Here is a 21,290-nt window from a genome sequence, read left to right as displayed (position 1 = left end):
CGGCTCCACGCGTGCCGTGAGCTAGCGGCGTGTTTTTGCTTAAGGAGGGATGGAGAGCGATGGCTGTCCGGTGGCTTTCCAGCCTCACCTCTTCTCCAGCAGCACTGTCCTTTTGTCTTCGGGAAAGTCCTAAAATCACCGCTCCTCTCCGTATCCCAAACCAGGAGCGGGGCAGATGGGTGGCAAAGCATCCGCCGCCCCCTGGAGCCCCTCCACAGCTTCGCCCCGGGCGGAAAGTAAAAAAAAGACTCGGGATCAATAACAAAATAGCTTCTCGTTGTTAAAATAGACCTCGAAACAGTCTTCTTTTGTACAAAAGGAGCTGAGCGCGGGGCCGTGGCACTGCCGGGGTGCCCAAGGGGCGGCACGGAGGGTTCCTGCGGCGCGGTGACACGGGGACCATCCTGTGCAATGCAGCCCCCAGGAGGATGCTGGCGCAAGGATGAGCGTTAATAGCAAAATAAATTCCTCTCTTTATTCGGTTCTCCCACCGCACCCCGCAGGGGCGGGGACCCCTGCAGCGCTTCCGCTCTTCTCCTGCGGAACGAACGGAGCTGGGGCCGCGGGGCCTCAGGTGTCAGTGAGCAGAGCCACCACAGCGCGGAGCTTGCAGGCAAACCATCGCCTGAGGGGACAAAAGTATTGGTAATGGAACTGCTCGAACTCGGGGGTCTGGCGGATATCGCGGAAAAAGGCAGTGTCAAGGTCGGACTCGGTAAGGACGATGAGGAGGAGGAGCAAGACAAAGAGGAGTCCCACTGTCACGAGGAGCAAACGGAGGACACTTAAAACAAACTTATTCACCTGTTCTGCCCGCGGCCCGCTGCTGGCACCCGGGCACAACGCGCGCAGCTCGCGCGGCTCCTCGGGCTCCGTGCCGGGCGTGCCGGCCTCCGACTCCTTCTCCTCCTCAATGCTGCACGGGGCTCCGTTCAGCTGCCGGGACAGCAGCAGCAGCTCCAGGCTGTGCTCGGCCACCGGCGTGGGCAGCACGCTGTCAGCGGGGCTGTAGCTCTCGTCGGCGATGATGGCCACGCGTTCACTGCTCTCGGCGCGGCCGCCACGGCCGTGGGGCACGAAGGCGTCGCCGTGGGATGCGGAGCGCACCGGCGTGGAGTGGGCGCTGTCACGGAGCGACTCCAGGCCTGGGGGACGGGGGAGGTCAGCACGTGGGGCACTGAGCTGCCCCAGACCCAAACCGCCCACGCTGTGCCCTTGGTTTGTTCTGCTATTGCAGCGTATGGGGTTCCATTCTGTTCTATTCCTTTCCATTCGCTTTCATTTCATGCCCTGCTATTCCATTCTATCTCCTTCCATTCCATTCCATCCCATCCTATTTCATTCCATACTTTTCCATTCCATTCTATTCCATGCCATTCCATTCTATCTTATCCCATTCTCTTGCATGCCATGCTATTCCGTTCCATTCCATTCATCTCCATTCCATCCAACTTCATTCTATTTCATTCCATACTATCCCATTTCATTCTATCCCATTCTGTTTCACTCAATTCTATTCCATTCCATTCCATGCCATTCCATCCTATCCTATCCCATTCCCTTGGGTGCCATGCCATGCCATTCCATTCTATCCTATTCCATTCCTTTCCCTTCAGCTCCATTCTGTTCCATCCAACTCCTTTCTATTCTATCCCATACCATTATTTTCTGTTCCACCCCGCCATAAATCATGATAGAATCACACACTGGTTGGGCAGGAGGGGCCCTCACAGCCCCCTGCGTGCACAGCTGTGTGCAGCACAGGGCTGCGACAGCTCAGCACCTGTATGTGTGTGACCCAGCACTGCTTTCCAGCAGCAGCAGAAATAGCTGCGTGCACGGCTGTGTGCCCAGCCTGCTCAGGTTACAGCTGAGCCAGAGCTGCCCTTTAGGAGCTGAACCCTGCAGGCAGGGCAAGAGGGGCCCTTCTTCCCCCTATCAGAAAAAAAACCGACAGAAATTCCCACCTCCCAAAAAAGCCCTGTAAAAGTGCAGAACGAGGCAGGTGACAGCAGCCAGTTGGAGCTCTGGGGGGCATTTCCCCGGGGGGCTCAGGGCCCTGGCATTGTGCCATGGGTGCTGCCCCAGCGCATTCCCCTGTGCTCTGCCGCCTCCTGCTCGCAATGCTGCTGGATGCCTGTGGAGCCGCGGGCACAGCAGGGCACAGCATGCAGCATAGCACAGGGCACAGCATGGGACATAGCAAGGGGCATAGCGTGGGGCTTAGCAGGAAGCTTAGCACGGGGCTGCGGGCATGGTGGGGGGCATGGCGCGGGGCTTAGCACGGGGCTGTGGGCATAGCACAGGGCATAGCGTGGGGCTTAGCAGGGCAGTGCAGGCACGGCCAGCCACATTCACACCCTGACAGCTGCTTCACACAGCCTCAGGGCACTGACAACCATTTCCCACTGTGCCCAAGAGGGAGGGCAGTGACAGCCGCCCCCAGGCCAACCCATGCCACCGCCCCCAACTCCATGAGCTGAGAAATGTGGGGAACGTGGGGTCCAGCCCCAAACCAAGGGGTCAACGGTGATAACATCCCACTGGCGGGGGGCACCCAGAGCTCCCTGCACCCCAACCCCACATCCCCCACACCCCCCCCCGGGGCTGCTGTCACAGGACCCCCCCCACCACCCGGCCTCACCTGCTGCATGCCCACCCGGAGCGTGGGGGCTGGCGCTGGGGCCGGGGGGAGCGGGCAGCAGGGGCAGAGCCCCCAGAGCACGTGCCAGCAGCCGCGGCCCCAGCGCCAGCACCCGCACCCGCACCGCGCGGCAGCAGTGGTTGATGAAGCGCAGCTGCACGCTGACCCGGGTGGTGATCTTCACCAGGCACTTCCCCATGGCGTGGGGACGGCGGCACAGGGACGGAGACCCACCAACAGTGGCACGCTGGTGGCCCCACTGCTGTTTGGGGCTATTTTGGGCTTCTGCAGTGTCACAGCTACCAGCGAGGTGACGGTGACACGAAGCGGCCGTGGGCACGGTGCCGGCACGGTGATGGATGGCGTGGCATGCAGCCCCACACCATCTGCAGCAGCACCCAGGGAAGGGGGGGATGGGGCCCTGGCTCTTAGCAGGCCCCAAAGCACAGCCCCCACCCAGCCCTGAGCTCCCACATAAATAGGGGGGTCCTCAGGAGGTCCCTTAAATGCCCTCCTGGTGTGAGCATGGTGGGGTCCTGGGCTGTGCTGTGGGGGCTGCACATGGATGGCACTGCAGGGCTCCCGGCAGCGCAAGGTTCCAGTAGGACCTCAGTGACCCCAAATGCAGGGAAACAAAGGGACACCGAATGTGAGCACATGTGCAGCTGTGCTGAGTGCCCAAAGCAGCTCAAACCTGTGGCTGTAGGTGGGATTCATGGGAAGTCACAGAGCAGGGGACCCAGGAGGCACTGCACTGCTCAGCCCTGTTCTGTATGCTCATTCCTAGTGAGGCATCGCAATGACAGTATTAAAGTTCAGGTCCTGTCTGCGTCAGGCCCAAAACCCCATTGCCCTGAGCCACAGCTGCAGCCACAAAGCTTGGGCCCTTTGCTACCCACTCCCTGAACAGAGGCAGCAGATCTCCTTCCTGTACATCCAGGTGCACGGCTAAGCATGCCTGCCCCACGTGCGTACCTTCCATGATGGAGATGTGCACAGCCCTCCTGCGGGTGCGCGGCACGCTGCTCAGCCGGGGGCCGTGGGTGATGGAGGGGCAGCTCCTGCTTGGCACCAGCCCAGCCCTGAGGAGAGAGCAGCAGTGAGGGGCCGCCCGCTGGGGCTGTGCGATGCCCCAAATGCCCCGCAGTGCCAGGCTGTGTGGTGCCCTTACCGGTGGATCTCTGGCGGCTCCCGCTTGATCTTGGCACTGGATTCCATCACCTCTTTTGCAACGCGGCCGCTGTGGGTGGGAAGAAGAGCAGTGTGAGCACGGGGACAGCAGCCCTCAGTGCCTGGGGTCCCATCCCTGCATGCTGCGCTGCCCACAGCGGTGGCATCACCCCGTGGCTGAGGATGGCCCACACCCAGCAGAGACATACGGCGCCTTCTCCAGGGAGCAGAATTTAGGAACTGCAATGATTTGTTTTATCCCTTGGCCTCAAAAAAAAAACCCAAACCAAACCATGAAGAGCCCCCTGATTTCCCCCTCCCCCCGTCCCTATGATCACTGTATCTCTGGGGCAGGAGGGAGGAATGGCAGCTGACTCGGCCATCCTGCACCAGAACAGCTGGCAGTGGCTGTTATGGCTGCTATCTGCCCCTTATCTACCTGTATCGGAAGCGGCTCCCCTTGAAGAACAGGTTGCTGCTGGACACCGTCCGCACCTGGCTCGACTTCTCCAACCTGCAGGGCAATAGGCTGTGAGTGCCGCATACACTCATGGGAGTAAGGAAACTCCCAGCACACGTCCCAGGGCTGGGTAATGTGTGTGAGCCCTGGCAGCTCCCCACCCCATAGCAAACCCCCCACCCCACAGCAGAGCCTCATCTCCCCACCTCCAGCACCGCCCCCTGCCCAGGGCAGGAGCAGCCAGCAGCCCTCACCCCACACATGGGGAGCAGGACCCAGCGCTGACATTATTAATCATAAAAAGATTTGTAAAGCAATATTGCAATTCCATTTTATGTTCATATAATGAGGAGTGAAACCTGCTGATGGCAGCCGCTGATTGAGGAATTCCCAAAGAGAATACATTACACACTTTATCTCACATCTCGCTGATTAGAATAAAACTCATTAAGAAGCACAAAGGCGGGCATTGCCAAGGAAGGCTCTGAGCACCCAGCACAGCCTCACACCGAGTGCTGGCACTGCCTGCTGTCCCCCCACCCCATAACCCCTCCCGGGTGCTGCCCATCATTAAGGCTCTATCTATCTCCGCCCAATTAATTCTAATTGCAAAATTGGGGGTTTGCTGGGTTGGGGGCAGCCCTGGAGCTGTGGGGCGGGGGAACACAGTGCTGCACTGCCCCACATTGTGGTGAGCCCAGGAGTGACCCATGGGGAGCGCAGAGCAGAGCGCGTCCCTGCACTCACTTGTAGAAGGCCTGGTTCTCTATGCCACACTTCCAGAGGTGCTTGCAGGCTTCTGGTGTTGGGGCGAAGTAAGTGAGGACAATTTTCTTTTCCTACAGCAGAAAGAAGCGTGTTGGTCACAGCAGTGGTGCCCGAAGCTGTGGGATGGTGGCAGCATGGAGACATGGCCACAGCCGGGCAGGGGGACGGGGCAGCCCCGAATGGAAACACACTCACCTCCTTCTGACTCACATACAGGTAGAATGTCTTCCCCTCGAACTTCATTTTGGTCACCTCATTCCTGCAGGGACAGGGATGTGCCATTAGAGGCTGCCCAAGCCCACTGGCACTTGTCCCCTCCCCATCGCACTCGGCTGTGGGCACAGCCAGCACCAGCTGTGGGGCTGCTCACCACTTGATGAAGTGCACTCTCTTGTTTCCCTGCAGGACGACGAACCCAAAGGGAGTGAAGGCCAGGAACGCTGCGTTGCCTGACACGTCCTGCAAGAGAACAGCAGCTCCTCAGCAAAGTGTCAGAGCGCCCAGCAGCACCCAGGGCAGGCACAGAGCAATGGGCTGCAGCCGGGATCCTGCAGCAGCCCCGCAGCCCCACGTGCTGCTCCCAGCACGAAGCACAACGTGCAGTATCGCTCTCATCGATCCCACCAGTTCACAAGTGAGCAATAAGCAGGGAAGATGGTTACGTGCCTGACCAACCCTTTTGCTAATAATTAAACTGCATGATGGCAAAATTCCATTCAGTGTTGGAGCGGCCAGGCAGCGCCGTGGCCATTTACAACCCATAATTAGTGTCATGGACAGAGCTGGGCACTGCAGTCACTTAATCACAACAACCGGGCTCTGGGGAAGCACTCATTAACTGCCTTGGAGCTCCTGCAAAGTGCACAGCTGTGCTGGGCTCAGACAGCATTGCAGGCTGTGGGATGGGGAGCTGCAGCACATCCATGCATACAGTGTGGGAGCAGCACGGGGTGTGTGGTGCACGGTAAGCAACAGAAAGAGACTCTTGGGTTGCGAGCAGAGAATGAGCCAGGTTCACATCAAGACTGGATCACAATTCATTTCAATCTGCCAGGGGCAAACAGGTGAAACCAAAGAGCCCAAATCCTGCCCTGCACAAAGCAAAGCACAGAGCTGAGCCACAGGCATGAGGAGTGCCAAGGGCAGCAGTACCTGGTCCTGCCTCACCTAGGGAGCCCCTACCCCACTGCTGGGTATCATGGGGCACGCACTGCCCAGAATAAGTGCTATCAGTGCACAGCACTGCAGGAGCTGCTCCCCCAGCACCAGCTATCAGCAGCACCAGCACCAATGCTCACCCATGGCCCTGCCCAGTGCCAGCACCCAGCCCTGTGCTGCTCAGCCCAGCTCTGCGCTGGGTGCTGGGCAGCTCTCTCTGTGTGCTGGCTGTGAGTGGGAACTGACACAGCCCAGCACCTCCTGCTCTGCTCCCCGCATCCCTCTGTGTGTGGTGGGGCTCTGGGGGAGCACTGGGGGCGTGGGGTCACTGAGAGTCAATAAAAGCTACTTCCAGCACAGAGGTCCTTCAGGACAGGAGTGCAGGCAGGGAGGGGATTGCCCTGGTTATGAGTATGGAGGTGGCGGGGCTGTGGATGGAATGGGGGATCTCAGAGGTCTTTCCAACCTCAGTGATCCTGTGGCACCCAGCTGCTGCCTCACACAGCAGCACTCCCAGCACCGCAGCCCCACAGGCAGCACTGGGAGCTCCTCTGCAGCAGTCAGCACAGAGCACAGAGCAGCGGCAGCCGCCAGGAGCGCTCACCTTGCAGGGGTGGGGGTCCACGCCGTAGGTCTCCAGGGTCTGCGCCTTCCTTAGGAAGTTCAGCTCAGAAGTGGCCGGCGTCTGCCCACTGCGGGAAGGAGGAGGGAGAGGTGGGCTGCGTGCAGGCAGGGCACGGCGTGCACACGGGTCCCGGCATGGCACTGAGCTTTACCTCAGCTCTGATTTGTGGATCTCCGCAATCTTCCTCTCCAGCTTCTCCGAGTGCTTGGGGAAGAACTGGAACTTGGAGCTGTAGCCCTCCGGGTGCTTCCCGGGGTCGTAATCACCGATCTCAGCTGGGGGGACAGAGGTGGTGAGCAGCCCCACTGTGGGCGCAGGGCCGGCTCGCTGCTCAGGCATTAACCACACCATTACCCCCCCCCCCCCCCCCCAGAGCCCCACGCTGCCCACCCCACAGCTCCAGCGCCCCCAGGCAGTGGCAGGGCTGCAGCCTGCACGGTACGATCACAGCCCTGCAGTACGGGTGACATTCATATTCGAGGTGCAGCGATCTGTTGTAAGTGAAATAATGTAATCGGGGCTCAGAGCGAAAAGCAGATTTATCTTGTCAGGAAGCATTACCTTGAAGGATATAGGCGGCCAGCAGCGCGGCGTCCGAGGTCTTGCAAAGGAGGCGGCCGTGGTAGAGGTCTCTTTTGATCTGCAGGAAGACTAAATACCTGCAGACAGCAGAGAGCCTGTTGGCCAAGTGCAGCTTGCTTGGCCCAAGCAGGGCTGTCCCAGCTGCACACGTGTGCACTGCACAGCCTGAGGCACTGCCGGCCCCGACCCACAGCCGGGGGCCACATCCCCCACCAGCAGTGCTGAGGCTGAGCAAGGCTGCCCTGCTCACAGCGCTGCCCTCTGGCTGCCGGCGCCTTTGAGCCGCGTGACCCAAATTCTGGATTCAGGGTCCATTTCTGTCATCATTTCTGCACCCATTGTTTCCCTGGATCATCCCCAATAACGCGTTCTTTAGATAATAAAACATGCAAGGTGGTGAAGCAGACCATGAAGGGAACTATCTTGCCAGCAGTCCCCACAAGGACCAGAGTGCAACTGGGGAGAGGTGCTGGGCAGGACAGGGAGCTGGGTGCACAGCATGCAGCTCTGCTCTGAGGGCGCTGCAGGAGCAGCAGTGGCACAGCACTGTGCATGGTATGCTGTGCTGGGTGGTAAAATAGCTCTTTCCACAGGTTGAACACAAACCCAAACCCACGGCCCCACACCCCTCTCACCTGGTGATCTCCTCCTTCAGCGCCGCAGGGTCCGTGGGGTAGAACTTGACACGGAAGCACATGGTGAAGGGCGGCTGGGCTGTGGGAACGGCAGCACCGTCACCAACCTGCTACCAAACCACGGGACACAGCCCCTCCCTCCCCCCAAGTCCACACAGGTCGGGCACTGACCCTCGTGTCCCCACGCGCTGCAGGGATGGGGCACACCAAGCTGTGCCACGCAGCGCCCTGCAGGACACCGATCAGGGTTTTGCTTGTACCAGGAGCGATGCTTACCCCTCATCTGCTTCACAACTGACTTCGTGAACTCCAGCCAATGCTGAAATGAGAAAGGAAGGGATTGGAGCAGTTCTGTAACAAATGTCTGCCACCAGGAACACTGATGGAACCAGAAGCCCACACAGGGCCAATCCCATGCCCAGCCCTGCCCACAGTGAGGGCGGTGGGAGCAGCCCTGGGGACACTGCACAGATCAGGGTGGGCACACAGGGCGGGCAGGAGGAGCACAGAGCAGCCCAGTGCCACACACTGCACACAATGCAGCACCAGGCTGCAGCCATACCGCAGTGTGCTCTGCACGGGGCCTCTGTCACACCGCTCTGATCCGCTCACCCTCTGCTTGTCGGGGTCCACGAAGCGGATGCCAAAGTAGTCCTTCTCCAGCAGGTTCAGGTGGTGGCACAGGAGGTCGAACAGGTACTGCCCCTTGGCATCTCTCTGCAAGACAGGAACGGCATTGGCAGCGTAGCGGGGTTGGGGGAGCTGAGATACAGGGAGATGAAGGCACTGAACCTGTCATGTCAGGCTGGGGATGCAGCAGAGCCACGTGAGGACACCCTCTGCTCCCCAGCACTGCACCCCCGAGGCCATGCAGCCCCCAGAACGATGGCTGACCCATCAGCAGGGGATTAGCCCAGATGGAGCGTAAAGCCGTGCGGTGTTGTGCACAACCCCCTCACACTTACATGGATGTAACTGCTCCAGCATCCGTCCGTCTGATTTACAATGACACACTGTAACTTCTAGCTCACAGAGCAGACCCCCAGCTGCCGCCCCACGCTGTGCCCCACACCACGGTGCTGTTGGCTGGGCACTTTGGGTGTCCCAGAGTCCCATCAGTCAAAGCCAGGAGCAGAGGCAGAGCCCCGCACTCAGCATCGCGCTGCCTGCAGCACTGTGACTGCTGGCTGAGAGCAGAATCACTAAGGCTGGAAAAGACCTCTCAGATCCCCACTGCAACCGCCCCCCATCCCACCATGCCCACTGCCACATCCCCACATCAGAGCAGCTGCCCACCTCCAGAGCCTCAGCACAGCGCAGTGCCTAGCCTGCATTTTGCTTTATGTTTTTGCTCTCTGCGTGGCACTGCGCAGAGCAGGATGGAGCAGCAGAGCAGCGATGCCCCCAGCATCACGTCCTGCACGCCCCAAGGCCCTTTCCTTGCAGGACTCGCTTCTGCCTTTCCATACCCATAGCCCAGATCGGCACTAGGACCTGCAGCACTGACACAAAGAGCCGCACGGAGCGCGAGGCAGCAGCCCTCCATCCGCCAACAGCGTGCGAATGCAAACGGCATTAGGGGGGAAATGCTTCCTCTTTGATCTCTCTAACTTGAGTTAAACATATTCTAAATTAATCATTATGAGTCTGTCTTTCAGGAAATTATCTGAGCCGTCTTTGCAAATCAGAACTTGAAAGAGCTGTCTGTTGCGTAATAGCAGCTTAAGCATTCCGGTTTGATCTCTGTGTGTTCTTACAAAGGAGGGTTTGTGCTGGCCCAGCAGCACGGCAGCAGCCAGCTCAGTGCCAGCAGTGCCCACACCTGAGCGCTTGTTGCTTCCGCCTTAAACTTCTGATACATTTAAAGTCCTGAGGTGCTGCAGGGCTGCTGCAGGATGCTGAGATTGCCACCAGAGCCAGGCAGCTCCAGGTTCCCAAGCCGTACTCTCAGTCCTTTTCAATTCAGAGGAGTTCAGACAACAAACCAAGCATGCTCAGGCTGTGCAGGGACGCACCCAAAGGCAGCCAGCAGCCCTGTGTGCAGGGGATGCTGCAACGCACAGCATCCTGCCTGCATCCCACATAAAATACAGGGGATCACCGCTCACCATAGCACACAGGGAGGGTTTCACATCCCAGTGTTGCCCATCCACCATTCACCAGGGGTGGAACGCAGGATGAGCCAGGTGCTGCCGGCCCCAGCAGCAGTGCTCTGTGGCACACGGCCCATCAATGGAGCAGGCACAGAGGCTGCTGTCACCCCACAGCTGCACACAGCAGCTCGTGCTGCAGGAACAGCCCCAGGGCAGTGGGCACAGGGCCCTGTGGGTGCCAACCCAGCCTGGTGCTCCCAGTGCAGGGCTGAGCCCCTCGGATCTGGCTGAGAGCCTGCACTGCTCTGGAGAGCACCCAGGGGGTAACAGGAACAGCAGAGCTCCGGAAAGACATGGACCGAAAGGGAGCAAGCATGAAATCTCAAAACTTTAAGAAGATTAAAGTAACCTTGCCTTCTTCATTTTTCTAAGCTCCTCTGCCAAAATTAGGGTCACACACAGCTAAAATGAAATGAGTTAATAATAGCAGCTCATCTTCAACAAGCCGCGCTGGCTCCTTCCCCTCCTGCTGCCCAGCTGAGCACCAGCACTGGAGCCTGACTACAGAATCACAGAGCCACTGAGGCTGGAGAAGACCTCTAAGATCCCCAAGCCCAACTCAGCTCATTTCTCCATGCCCCCAACTGCATCACACAGAGCCACATCCCCGCAGCTCAGGGATGGTGACCCCCACCCTCTGCACAGCCTGTGCTGGTGCCTCACCTCCCTTCTGGGGAAGGAACTTTTCCTGGCACACAACCTGAGCTCCCCCCGTCCTTCAGGCAGAGCTGTGTGCAGCACCCTGCTCCATGCATCACTGCATGCCTCTGCTTTATTTCATTTAATTACTCCTTCCAACATCCCAAGTGTGTTACACTTCCTCATGTCATAAATCTCACAAAGCTGTATGGCACAGCCACCAGGAAACCGCTCACCCCTGTGCTCTGGGGCAGAGACTCACACAGCCATAAGACAACACAGCTCAGTCGTGAGCACAGCCCCGTGCCCAGCCAGCACGGACACACTTTGTGCCAGGGGTGCACAGCTCCTTGCACAACCCTCCAGCCCATGGCAGCGCCCGTTCCAGGGATTAAGCACCGGATTTGGGGAACAAATAGCACAGCCTTCCTGCAGCTCCGGAGCCACGCTGTGGGGCTGGCCAGTCCCTGCTCCATCAGCTTAGGGGGAGATTATTTTTTAAAAGGAAACTGTCAAGAAAAGTCTGTTCTAAAAAGTGAAGTTGGAGCTTAAATCTCTTTGGCAGCAGCAGCTGAGCTGGGAGAGATCAAAGAGCCACAGCTCCGCTGCAGCACAAGGGGATTTTCGCTGGCAATTTGATGGCAATATGTGCTTTAAGTGCTTCATTTTCAACATTCAGCATTGTGCTGTGCGGGGCTGGGATTTACTGTCCCTCAGATGGAGTCAGCGTTCAGCCTGCAGACTCTGGGAGGGCTCCAGGCAGCTCAGCCTGCAGAGTAAGCCAGCACTTCATCAGAACTGCAGCATGGGGAGAAAGTGGGCAGAAACAGGCAAGAGCACCCCACAAGCTGCAAGCACCTTTAAAGCACATGGCCATCAGCACAGCAACTTCTCAACAGCAGCTCCAGGCCCCCCAGTGAGCAGCACGATCATGAGAGCACATGCCTTGCTGTGAATTCACTGTCTGCAATCCTTCTTCCCAGCTGATGTGGGCAGTTCTGTCTCCAGGACTTACCATGTGAGTCTGCTGCAATTGATAAAACCTTGGTGAAGGAAAGTGTAGTGTAATGCTATAATGTGATGGAAAGTACAGTAATAATTGCAGGGTGGAAAAGTGTTTGGCTGTAGCAAATGAGGATAAGCCCAAATGCAGCAGCCATGGACACAGAAACAAAGGAGAGAAAAAAAAAAAAAAAAAAAAAAAAAAAAAAAAAAAAAAAGCTGCTTACCTTTGGAAGGCCTCAGGTAGGCAGGGAAATCCAGAGAGGTACTCTCACCCCCACTGCCAACCCTTAAATGAGGGCTGGGAAGGGGTGGATCCTGGCTCCAACCTTCCCTGTCACTCAGCTGCACTGCATGAACCTGAGCTCCCCTGGGCTGGCCCTGCCTTCCACCAGGTGCTCCATCACTGCTGCAGGCTGTGACCCAGCACTTCTGCTACAGAAAGTTACTAGAAAGTGATTTCTGTAGCTGTAAGCTCCAGCTGCTGGATTCCCCAGTTAACCCAGAGCTGGGAGCAGGGAGCAGTGCTACAGGAACAGGGCAGTGCCATAGGGGCAGGCAGTGCTATAGGGCAGTGCCATAGGCACAGGGCAGTGCTGTGGGGGCAGGGCAGTGCTGGGCTGTGCTCAGTGCAGCTGCAGCAGCCTCCACCGTGCCCCCTGCTTCCCCCCCACAGGGCCATCTGCTGCTGTTTCTCACAGCAGATCATTTATCAGTGAGTCACAATTAGGGATGAGCATGACGAAGGTTTCTGCCAGAATGGGGAATTTAACACCATTCAAATATTTATCGTGGGTTACATGCAGGGGAATTTTCCTCCCCTAAGCAGCCATGCAGGGTGCTGGGCTGCTCCACCATCCTGCAGAGGTGGGGGTTTGTTTTGCAGCCACCCAATGCCCAATTGCAGAGGAGGAGCACAGGTGTGGCACAGCGCAGGGATGCTCAGCCCCAGGGCACCCCATGGCACAGCCTGGCCATGCCCACATCACAGCATCTGGGTCTGGGGACAAGGAAACCAGACTGTGTTCTGCAAAGCCCCACTTATTCTCCAGCCCTGAGTGCAGCTCCGGAGCAATGCGCACACAGGGACCCGGTGAGAGATGACCCGTGTCCCCTTGCATTGCGCTGCCCGTTGCTGCTGTGCAACTTTCATGAATTAAATTCAGAACTCATAAGTCTATAATTTAGCAGCACTGAAAACCTCTCTCCATAAAAGCAAATTGCCTTCTCCCATCGTTCAAGCTCATGTTTTCATTCATGTGAGCTTGGAGCGGCTCCATGTTTGCTCTTGTTTAAGTTGGCACTCCTTTTCCATGGGCGCACAGAGCGCTGCTGGTGCAGCGGATGGCGGTGCGTGCGAGGAACACACTCACAGCAGCCAGCTGATGATCAGGAATACTCTGTCGGGAAGCAAGCCCTGCTTGCAGCACACAGGACAAACCCACGGACAACTGCATCTCTGCAGCTCTCACCGCAAGGGAGCAGCAGCTGAATCTCAGAGACCCCTCGCAGGCACCCTGGGGTCTCAAGGCACGATGAGACGCCAAGCCTGGACTCCTGCTCTGGTGCAGAGCGGCTCCACCAACCACCCCCAGTGCTGCGGCCATGGGCTGCAGATTGCTGCAGGACCCCACTGCTGAGCAGTGCTCTTTGCAACTCCATGCACATTGCTGCTGGAGGGCAGGAACAGTGAGAAAAGAGAGCAACCAAAGCCAGGAGCTGTGCGTTCTGCTCAGCTCCAGGAAAACACCTTTGGTTTTCCTGGCAACAGCCCCGAGGAGAAGCTCGCTTTCCTTCCAGCAGCTGAACGCAGCAAAACGCTCACAGGAGGGAAGAAAGAAACGTGTAAACGGGTCATAAATATTTACAGGCCATGAAAGTGAAGCGGGGAGCAGGCGGGAGCAGCGGCTGCAGCACTGCACAGCCCAGCAGCTCCTGCTGCCCTGGGCTGAGCGCGGCTCAGACACAGCTGGGCGCAGTGCTGGGACCCACGCAGCCCCACAGCAGCTCACACCACTCGCCTGTGGCATGGCAGGAACACGGCTCACTGAGGGGTATGAAGTGAGTGTACCTGGGCTCCTCTGGGGGATGCAATCAGGGACTGACATGAGAACGGGCTCTGATTTACTGAGCTCCGTGAGATCTCTGCCCTCAGAGACACCGTGTTGCTCCTGGGCATCAAGGAAGGTGGCATTTTTATAACCATGCCATCACTTCACTGCAGGACTGTTAATCCTCCCCAGAGGTGATTTCCTAGGGAAACGGAGGAGGGCAATTTAAGACATAAACGATCCACACTAATCTAGGGCAGGCAGCGAAAACTTCCATAAATCCAACACTGCTGTTGGCAGGAGGCATGATATGGACACGAGCAATGCGTGATGCAAATCTTTCTGATGACAGTGTTATTTTACCCCTAACATTGTGAAATCAATTTCAGCTGATGTGCTGGGCACCGTGCAAGGAGAACTGTGTGTCAGCTCCCTCCGCCTGCCCTGGTCCTGCAGCCCTCTGCCTTCGGTATGATGCTAACCATGATTAGCACCACAGCAGCCAGACCCGTCCTCTCCTGCTCCTACTTAGTGCCCATGGCATTAAGTGCCAGCCCCTCCACCTGTTCAGAACCAGGCACTGTGCTGCTGGCATACACCTGGTGCGCAGGGCACCGAGCTCTGGGTGCCAAATGCATCACATAGGCCACACATTGGCCATGGAGGAGCCACGGGGACCCACACTGCCCTTGCTTTGTCCCCATCCTGCACAGCCCCACACAGCTGAGGATCAGTTTGGTGCACCGCTGGTGTTATGCTTGAAAAAGCAGGAGAAAATTCTATGATTCCACGGTTCCATGGTTCTGTGGATCTAAGAGCAGTGCTGGCAGGGCATGGCGAGGGGATGGCACTGGGGCCAGGCAGTGCTTTCTTTAAACTAAAGCTCAAAAAAGATCTCACTCCTTCCAGGCAGCAGTCACATGCCAACGTCACATATGACCTTTTCAGATTAACCTAAGAGGGCAAAAAGCATTTTCTTAGGAGCGTGATGTGGGGAATGGTGATGTGGGCCGACATCTCCCCAACAACGCCCGCGGGACGCGGAGCCGCGCTGTGAAGCACAGCAGACATCGGGGGCTGCAGCCCTCGGGAGGGGGCACTGCTGAGGTCCCCGCCTGGACGCTGTCCCTCACCGCGGACCGTTTGGGAGCAGGATCCTGCCGGGTACGGAGCGCAGACGCAGTGACACGGCCCCGCAGCTGGGCAAGGCTCCGGGTTGGCATCTGTGGGAGGGATGCGCCATGGGACACTGGCGGAGAACTGGGATGAAAACCGCACTTCCTGCGTTTTCCAGCCTGGGGAGGGCGGCACGGCCCCAGGGTCGCCCCGCCTGCTGCAATGGGGCCGCGTACAAGAAGAGCGAACGGAACGCAGCAGAAGCGCCATCCCATTCCCCAGAGCATATAATCCGTGCTGCCGGCGTCGCAGGCACTCTATTTCTTTCATCCCTATCTACATTAATCTAATTCCACACGTACCGCGGGCAGCACGGTGCCGAGCGCTGGGTGTGTGGGCTCAGACAGCGGCTGGGGAGGGGACGGAGCCGACTCGGCACAGCGGGACCGGTGCGCGCTGCTGTGCTGCCTTCACGCAGTGCACTTGTTTACTTTCCATATCAAAAAGCGACGGAATAAAGGATCCTCGGCTCCAATCGACAACAAAACGCTTGACAAAGCGTTGCGTTTAGAGATGAGAGACTGCAGCGGGGCGGGCTGACATTTAGAGGAGTGCTCGTGCTGCATTTGCACAAAAGAGGAGCAGCGGCGGCACAGCAGAGCGGCAGCGCTGGGCGGGGGGAGGCCTCGGGCTGCCGGCAGCCCCCGCCGTGGCAGCGCAGCCAAGGGCATCGGGATGAGGGGAGGCACAAATGTGGGATAAAGCCCAGCGTGGTAAGGGAGGACACGGCACGTTGCAGAGCTGCACCCCGAGCTGGGGCCGGCAGCAGCGGTGGAAGGAGGCACGGAAGCAGCACCACGTCCCAGGTGTCTGCCCACTGCCAGCAACAGGGAGAGGCGCACGGGGACCCGGCTGCCAGCTGCCGCTGTGACATGTCTGCACAACCCGCAGCCACTGCAGTTCTGAAAGCTTAAAGGCTGCATTCTCCCATTTTATGGTGCGCCCAGCAGTAATGTAGCCCTGCCTCGAAGCCACGGAGATGCTGTCAGTGTGCACACTCAGTGCCAAGGCCACAGCCAGCAGTGCACACGCACCCAGGCACAGCGGTGCCACTGAGACACGTGGCTCCATGCAGCCCCACAGCAGCGCCGTGCCCAGATGGGAGCAGCGGGGTGCCACTGTCCCAGCTCAGCTCGGTCCCACCCTGCACAGCCCCACGCAGCACATCCCTCACAGTGCTCAGGCCCCGCTCCTGGACCGAGTGCTGCAGGAGCCGCACCACAGCCAGGCACAGCGGGCGAGCATTGCACAGCTTAATAGAAGGAGACTTCCAATGGAGGGCCTGATTGAAGCTGACACGAGCTGAATGGCTCAACACCAAACACTGCACTACTCCGCTTGCAACAGCCCCATGGTAAATCCACAGCTCTGCTCTGCTCCCCGGCACCACGCAGCAGCTCCCTGTGCCCACCAGGATGCACCTCCCCGGGCTCTGACTCGGCAGGAGCATTGCCATCAGGCACAGCCAATGGGAGTTCCCTTGGAACGACCCCACACAGCAGCTTCTGAGCCCCCTGGGACCTCAGGTGGGGAGCTGTGCCAACCCGCAGTGGGGGAGCTGCTGTAATCTCAGCCCCTTCAGCAGTGTGAGATGAAGGAGACGGAGCTGCTGCTCTCTGCGTGGGCACCCGAGGTTATATTAAAGCACAGGCCCGGGAGTAGAAACAAAAATAGTGACAGAAACAAAGCTCTGTGCCCACATCGTCAGATCCAATCACATCCAGGCTGAGGAAGCGTCCCTGGGGTCCCAACTCCTGCTCTGGGGCACCCCAGGAACAGAGAGCCCTTCTCCTTTCAGCCACAAACAGCTGCTCATTGGGAGAAATAAAGATCATCCAATAAATCAGGCACACACTAGCTCCAGCAGCCTTTGACCTTGCAGAGCTGTGGGATGCTGTTATTTGGGAGCTGGTTCTCCACCCCCCAAAAACCCACAGCATGGAGGTCACCTCGGTGCTGGCCCCGCTCTGCAGCCCTGGTGCACACCAGAGTCCCATCTCCATGGCAATGAAGCGAGGCTGGGGGCCTCACAGCACTCCTTGCAGTACAGGAGGGCTCCCTAAAGGTTCCACCTCCACGCCCTCCTATGGAAACATGCACTTGAAGTATTACTGGAATATAAATTAATCTGATTTGCTCCACAACAAACAACCGCATGAATAACGAGCGGCGCGGTGCATTCCAGAGCCCCTGCAATTATGAGCAAACCTGCAATTAGGTACTGCTGTTTGCATGCAAAGCGTGAGGTTCAAACCGTTAATTTGAATGGAGGTCTCAGTGAAATGGGCTTTGAGAAGGTCTGTAACGCAGTAAAACACCTGGGTTCAGAGATTAGTTGGCTTCTCAAACACAGCAATGAAAGGAAGTGCAACAAAACCATTCCTCGCTGCAGGTGCTGCTGGGTCTGCCTTGGGCAGAGCGCTGAGCCCGGTGCTTGGAACAGGACATCAGTTGGCTTCCCTTCCTCCTGCAGCGCTCCGCTGCCTGGCAGCAAGCAGACAGCTATGGGCAGCACAAAGCTCCATGCTGACATGGGGTAAAGGGTTGGGAGCAGTCCCAGCACCCCCAGCAGTCCCAGCACCCCAAGCAGCCCGAGCGACCCATGCAACCCCCGCACCCTGAGCAGCCCCAGCACCTCGTGCAGTGCCAGCACTCCATGCATCTCCCTGAGCCAGAGTGCTGCATAACACTTGGGCCTCATAGCAGCAGCATGTGCTGAGGGGTGAGGCACTCAGGGCCAAACAAAGGCTCCAGCCCCATGCGTAGGAGCACCCCAGGCTGCCACTGCCCTCCTGGTTGTGCAGAAGAATCTGGTCATGAAACCACCTCCAAAGGAGCCCGCTGCTCACTTTACGTGCCTGCAGCTCCCAGGCACAGCCCTGCTCCGGGCACCCAGCACAGCCCCAATTACTCACATTAATGAGGCCCCGCAGCCCATATCAGCCATATTTACCTCCTTAATTAAAGATGGCAGCAATAAACATGAAATATGGACAAAGAAGATTTTAATAAATGCTGCCTCCGGGAGCTGCTGTATCCCCGAGAGCCAAGCGGGAAGCACTGCTATCACAGGTTGCGTAGTTACGAAATTAAAACAATATATTGCCACATAAAAGTGATATTAAACATAATTATCCTGAGTCAGGCTGGGGTGGGCTGAGCACAACATGGGGCAGCAGTGCTCACAGCTGTTCCTGCACTGAGCCCATTCGAAGCTGAGACAGTGGGGCACAGTGTGGGGCACCATGCTGCATCGGCCCCATGGAGCTGCACTGGGGTGCAGGTCTGGAGCACACAGCATCCCTGCTGCACACAGCATCCCTGCTGCATACGGCTTTTCCGCAGATGTTCCTCATCCCAGTCACAGAATTCAAGGTGACCAAATCTGAAATAATTATCAATGTCTAATTAGCTTCTTGCTGCCCTGTGGAGCTGCAGGGCACGGACCCAGCTCGCTGCTCTGTGCTGGATGATGGAGTTCAAACCTTTGTGTTCAAGAGGAGCGAGCTCTCAGCTGATTCAGGGTTAGGATTTACATCACATTTTGAGGGGAGGGGGACTGTCTGTCCCTTCAGGTCTGTACTGCTCCCCTTACAGCCAGAAACCCATCTCATAGAGCCATAGAATTGCTCAGGGACCGGGAGTGATACCTCCACAAAGGGAAGCTCCAAAAGCCCAAAGAAAAGCAGCACTTTGCCCCAATCCAACTCAACGTCAGCATCCTCCCAGGTGAGCCCTGCTCATAGGGAAACAAAGGCAGCACCAATCCCCCTGCTGGGGGTCAGATGCAGCTGTGCTACAGAGAGATGAACCCTGTTGGATCTATTTCATTTTTTTATGATGACCTTAAAAGATTGGTCAATAAAGGCAACAGCATTGATTTAATATACGTATACTCCCATGAGACATCTAACCTGGTGTTGCACACCATTTTGACTAAACACTAGCAGGGTACAAACCCAACACAGAACATGTGAATTGGATTCCCAATAGGGCCCTCCAGAAATGGGTCCAACCCCAGTGCCCACCTCCAGGGTCTGCACTGCCACGAGGTCTGCAGGCACAGAGCAGCACCCGGCACGTTGCCAGCCCTGCTGGGTAGACTGAACCCACATGGAAAGGAAGCACTGCTCCCTGCCAGACGGAGTGTCTGCACCTGGGGATGGGGAGCGCATGTCTCCTTCATTAGGGTACGAAGTGCTGCTGCTGGGGGCAGAAGGGGAGGCTGCAAGGATGGGAGCACCATGGGGTGTCACCAGGAGGGCTGACAGCAGGGAGCTGCTAAGGGCTTTGCCCTGCCGGGGCTGCAACACGCAGGATAAAATCCAGCAGGACTGAAGCACATCATTGTTTATTTCTGCTAAAAGGGATTTGTTAAAGCTTATGGAGTACAGTCTGGGGGATGTTCTTTGGGGTCAGGCTTAGAGCAAAGGTTTTGACACCAGCAGAGGAAGCTCAGCCCGTGTCTGACAGCATGGAGACGGGAACATCCTCACATGGGAGCTCGACCCCACAGCACTGCACAGCCCACAACCCAGCTCCTGCTCCCCAGTCACGGACGCTGTGACTCAGCAGCCAACACCGTCCCGCAGGAGCAGCACTGCTCCACGGCTCCCAGAGCTCCCAGCTGCTCCCACACAGCAGTGCAGCGCGGCGCAGAGGGTGCAGGCAGGGTGCACGGGGCAGTGCTGCTGCTGGGAGCTGAGTGCTGCAGTGCTCTGTGCCCCTGCCAGCACACAGACACAGCGCTGCGCTCCGGCAGCTGCGGCGACAATATCTGCTGATTATTTACACGCGGTGTAGCATATGGCCCCCAGCAATAACGGCACGCCAAGCAGTCTGTTAAGGCTGTTCTGCTCCGTCCTCAGCAGCCCTCTGCACCCAGCAGTAGCGCAGATTCTATTAATCACCTTCCCTGCTCTGCTCCACCACGGGAGCCCGTCCAACAGGGGTGCTGAAAACCACTGGTCCACGATGGACCCACATTATAGCTATCAGTGACATCCCTCCTTATTTCATTATTACTGATATTTAATGCTTCTGGATAACGCTGCATGTGGCTGCGGGCACACCAATGTGATCTGCCTCTGCCTGCTGCCAGAGCCCTGCTTGCTGCAGTTCTATTCCCCCCCCTTTAGAAGATGAAAATAAAGCACAAAATGGAGTTTTCATATGCAAATGGTACCATCTGTGTGGGTTAAGGGGCTGCACCCTCCAAGTAGCACGAGGCACAGAAAGGCCACTGATGTGCATGCAGGGCTGGGCAGCATGCATCACATTGCACTGCATCACAGTGCACTGCACTGCATCCTATTGCATCACACTGCACCACACCACATTGTGCCACGTCACACCACATTGCACTGCGTCACACTGCACCCCATGGCACTGCATGGCACCGCATGGCATCACACTGCACAGCATGGCATCACTCTGCACCGCATGGCATCACTCTGCACCCCATGGCACTGCATGGCACCACATGGCATCACACTGCACCCCATGGCATCACTCTGCACCCCATGGCATTGCTGCAGAGTCCCAAAAAGCAGAGAAAGGCCGCCCCAATTCACAGCGGCACAAAAAGCACAGAGGGAAGGACTTGGAAGCAAGCATTTCCATCTGCTCTTTAGGCCACGTGCAATTAATCACTGTCCCTCCATTCCCTCTGCCCAGAATGCGCCACAATCCATCCCATCCCCTTCCCCCGCGGCTCTGCCTCGTGCTGCAGCGTGTGCTGGGGCCGGGGGCTGCCCTCCTCCTCCTCCTCCTCCTTACACCACTGCCTCATGAATTAGCAATATGCCTCGGCACACAGCGTCCCTGCACCGCCGTGCTGACGGAGCGCCCCGTCACAGCCCGGCGTCTTGATGAGCCTTCAAGATAATTTTGGTGCCTTCTGCTGAAGTGCTGATGTCCTTTGTCACATAAGGTGACCTCGCACGGGGTTTGTAAAGGCGCTGACGGAGAGGGATGGAAGCACGAACAGCATGCATGGGCAGCACAGCCCCGCAGGGCCAGGAGGGACTGAGCTGGGGGCCAACGGGGATGGATTTGGGGTGAAGACCAGGATTGAAGGACTCACTGCAATCTGGGTGACTTGGGGAACATGTGCAGCTCACCCACCCCAGCAGCACTCACTGCAGCAGCAGCCAGTGCCATGACCCAGTGGGCGATGCAACTCAACACAACGCAAACGCTCGTCCCTGTGCTGCCCAAACCCTTGG

General features: G+C 57.7%; 1 protein-coding gene across 5 annotated transcripts in view; it reads right to left on the bottom strand.

Moving 5' to 3' along the window:
• Positions 1 to 255: 255 nt before the first annotated feature.
• FRMD5 (FERM domain containing 5) overlaps positions 256 to 21,290 on the bottom strand; it is a 58,679-nt gene continuing 37,644 nt past the window's right edge. For 3 of the 5 annotated variants that reach the window (XM_090149231.1, XM_090149229.1, XM_090149232.1), the window contains exons 2-14: positions 8,655 to 8,759; positions 8,319 to 8,361; positions 8,043 to 8,121; positions 7,387 to 7,484; positions 6,977 to 7,100; positions 6,805 to 6,892; positions 5,413 to 5,501; positions 5,238 to 5,301; positions 5,022 to 5,113; positions 4,254 to 4,328; positions 3,816 to 3,884; positions 3,620 to 3,726; positions 256 to 1,145 (exon numbers count right to left, since the gene is read on the bottom strand). In XM_090149231.1, the coding sequence (XP_090005357.1) occupies positions 571 to 1,145; positions 3,620 to 3,726; positions 3,816 to 3,884; positions 4,254 to 4,328; positions 5,022 to 5,113; positions 5,238 to 5,301; positions 5,413 to 5,501; positions 6,805 to 6,892; positions 6,977 to 7,100; positions 7,387 to 7,484; positions 8,043 to 8,121; positions 8,319 to 8,325 (1,467 nt within the window). In that variant the 5' untranslated portion in view covers positions 8,326 to 8,361; positions 8,655 to 8,759 and the 3' untranslated portion in view covers positions 256 to 570. Of the gene's footprint in view, positions 1,146 to 3,619; positions 3,727 to 3,815; positions 3,885 to 4,253; positions 4,329 to 5,021; positions 5,114 to 5,237; positions 5,302 to 5,412; positions 5,502 to 6,804; positions 6,893 to 6,976; positions 7,101 to 7,386; positions 7,485 to 8,042; positions 8,122 to 8,318; positions 8,362 to 8,654; positions 8,760 to 12,063; positions 17,206 to 21,290 lie in introns of those variants that run through there. The other 2 variants (XM_090149230.1, XM_031587935.2) reach the window with 2 other exon arrangements.

Source organism: Phasianus colchicus, chromosome 12 (genome assembly GCF_987193195.1).
Source record: "Phasianus colchicus chromosome 12, bPhaCol1.hap1.1, whole genome shotgun sequence".
NCBI classification, from domain to species: domain Eukaryota; kingdom Metazoa; phylum Chordata; class Aves; order Galliformes; family Phasianidae; genus Phasianus; species Phasianus colchicus.
This window is presented reverse-complemented; position numbering and strand designations above follow the sequence as displayed.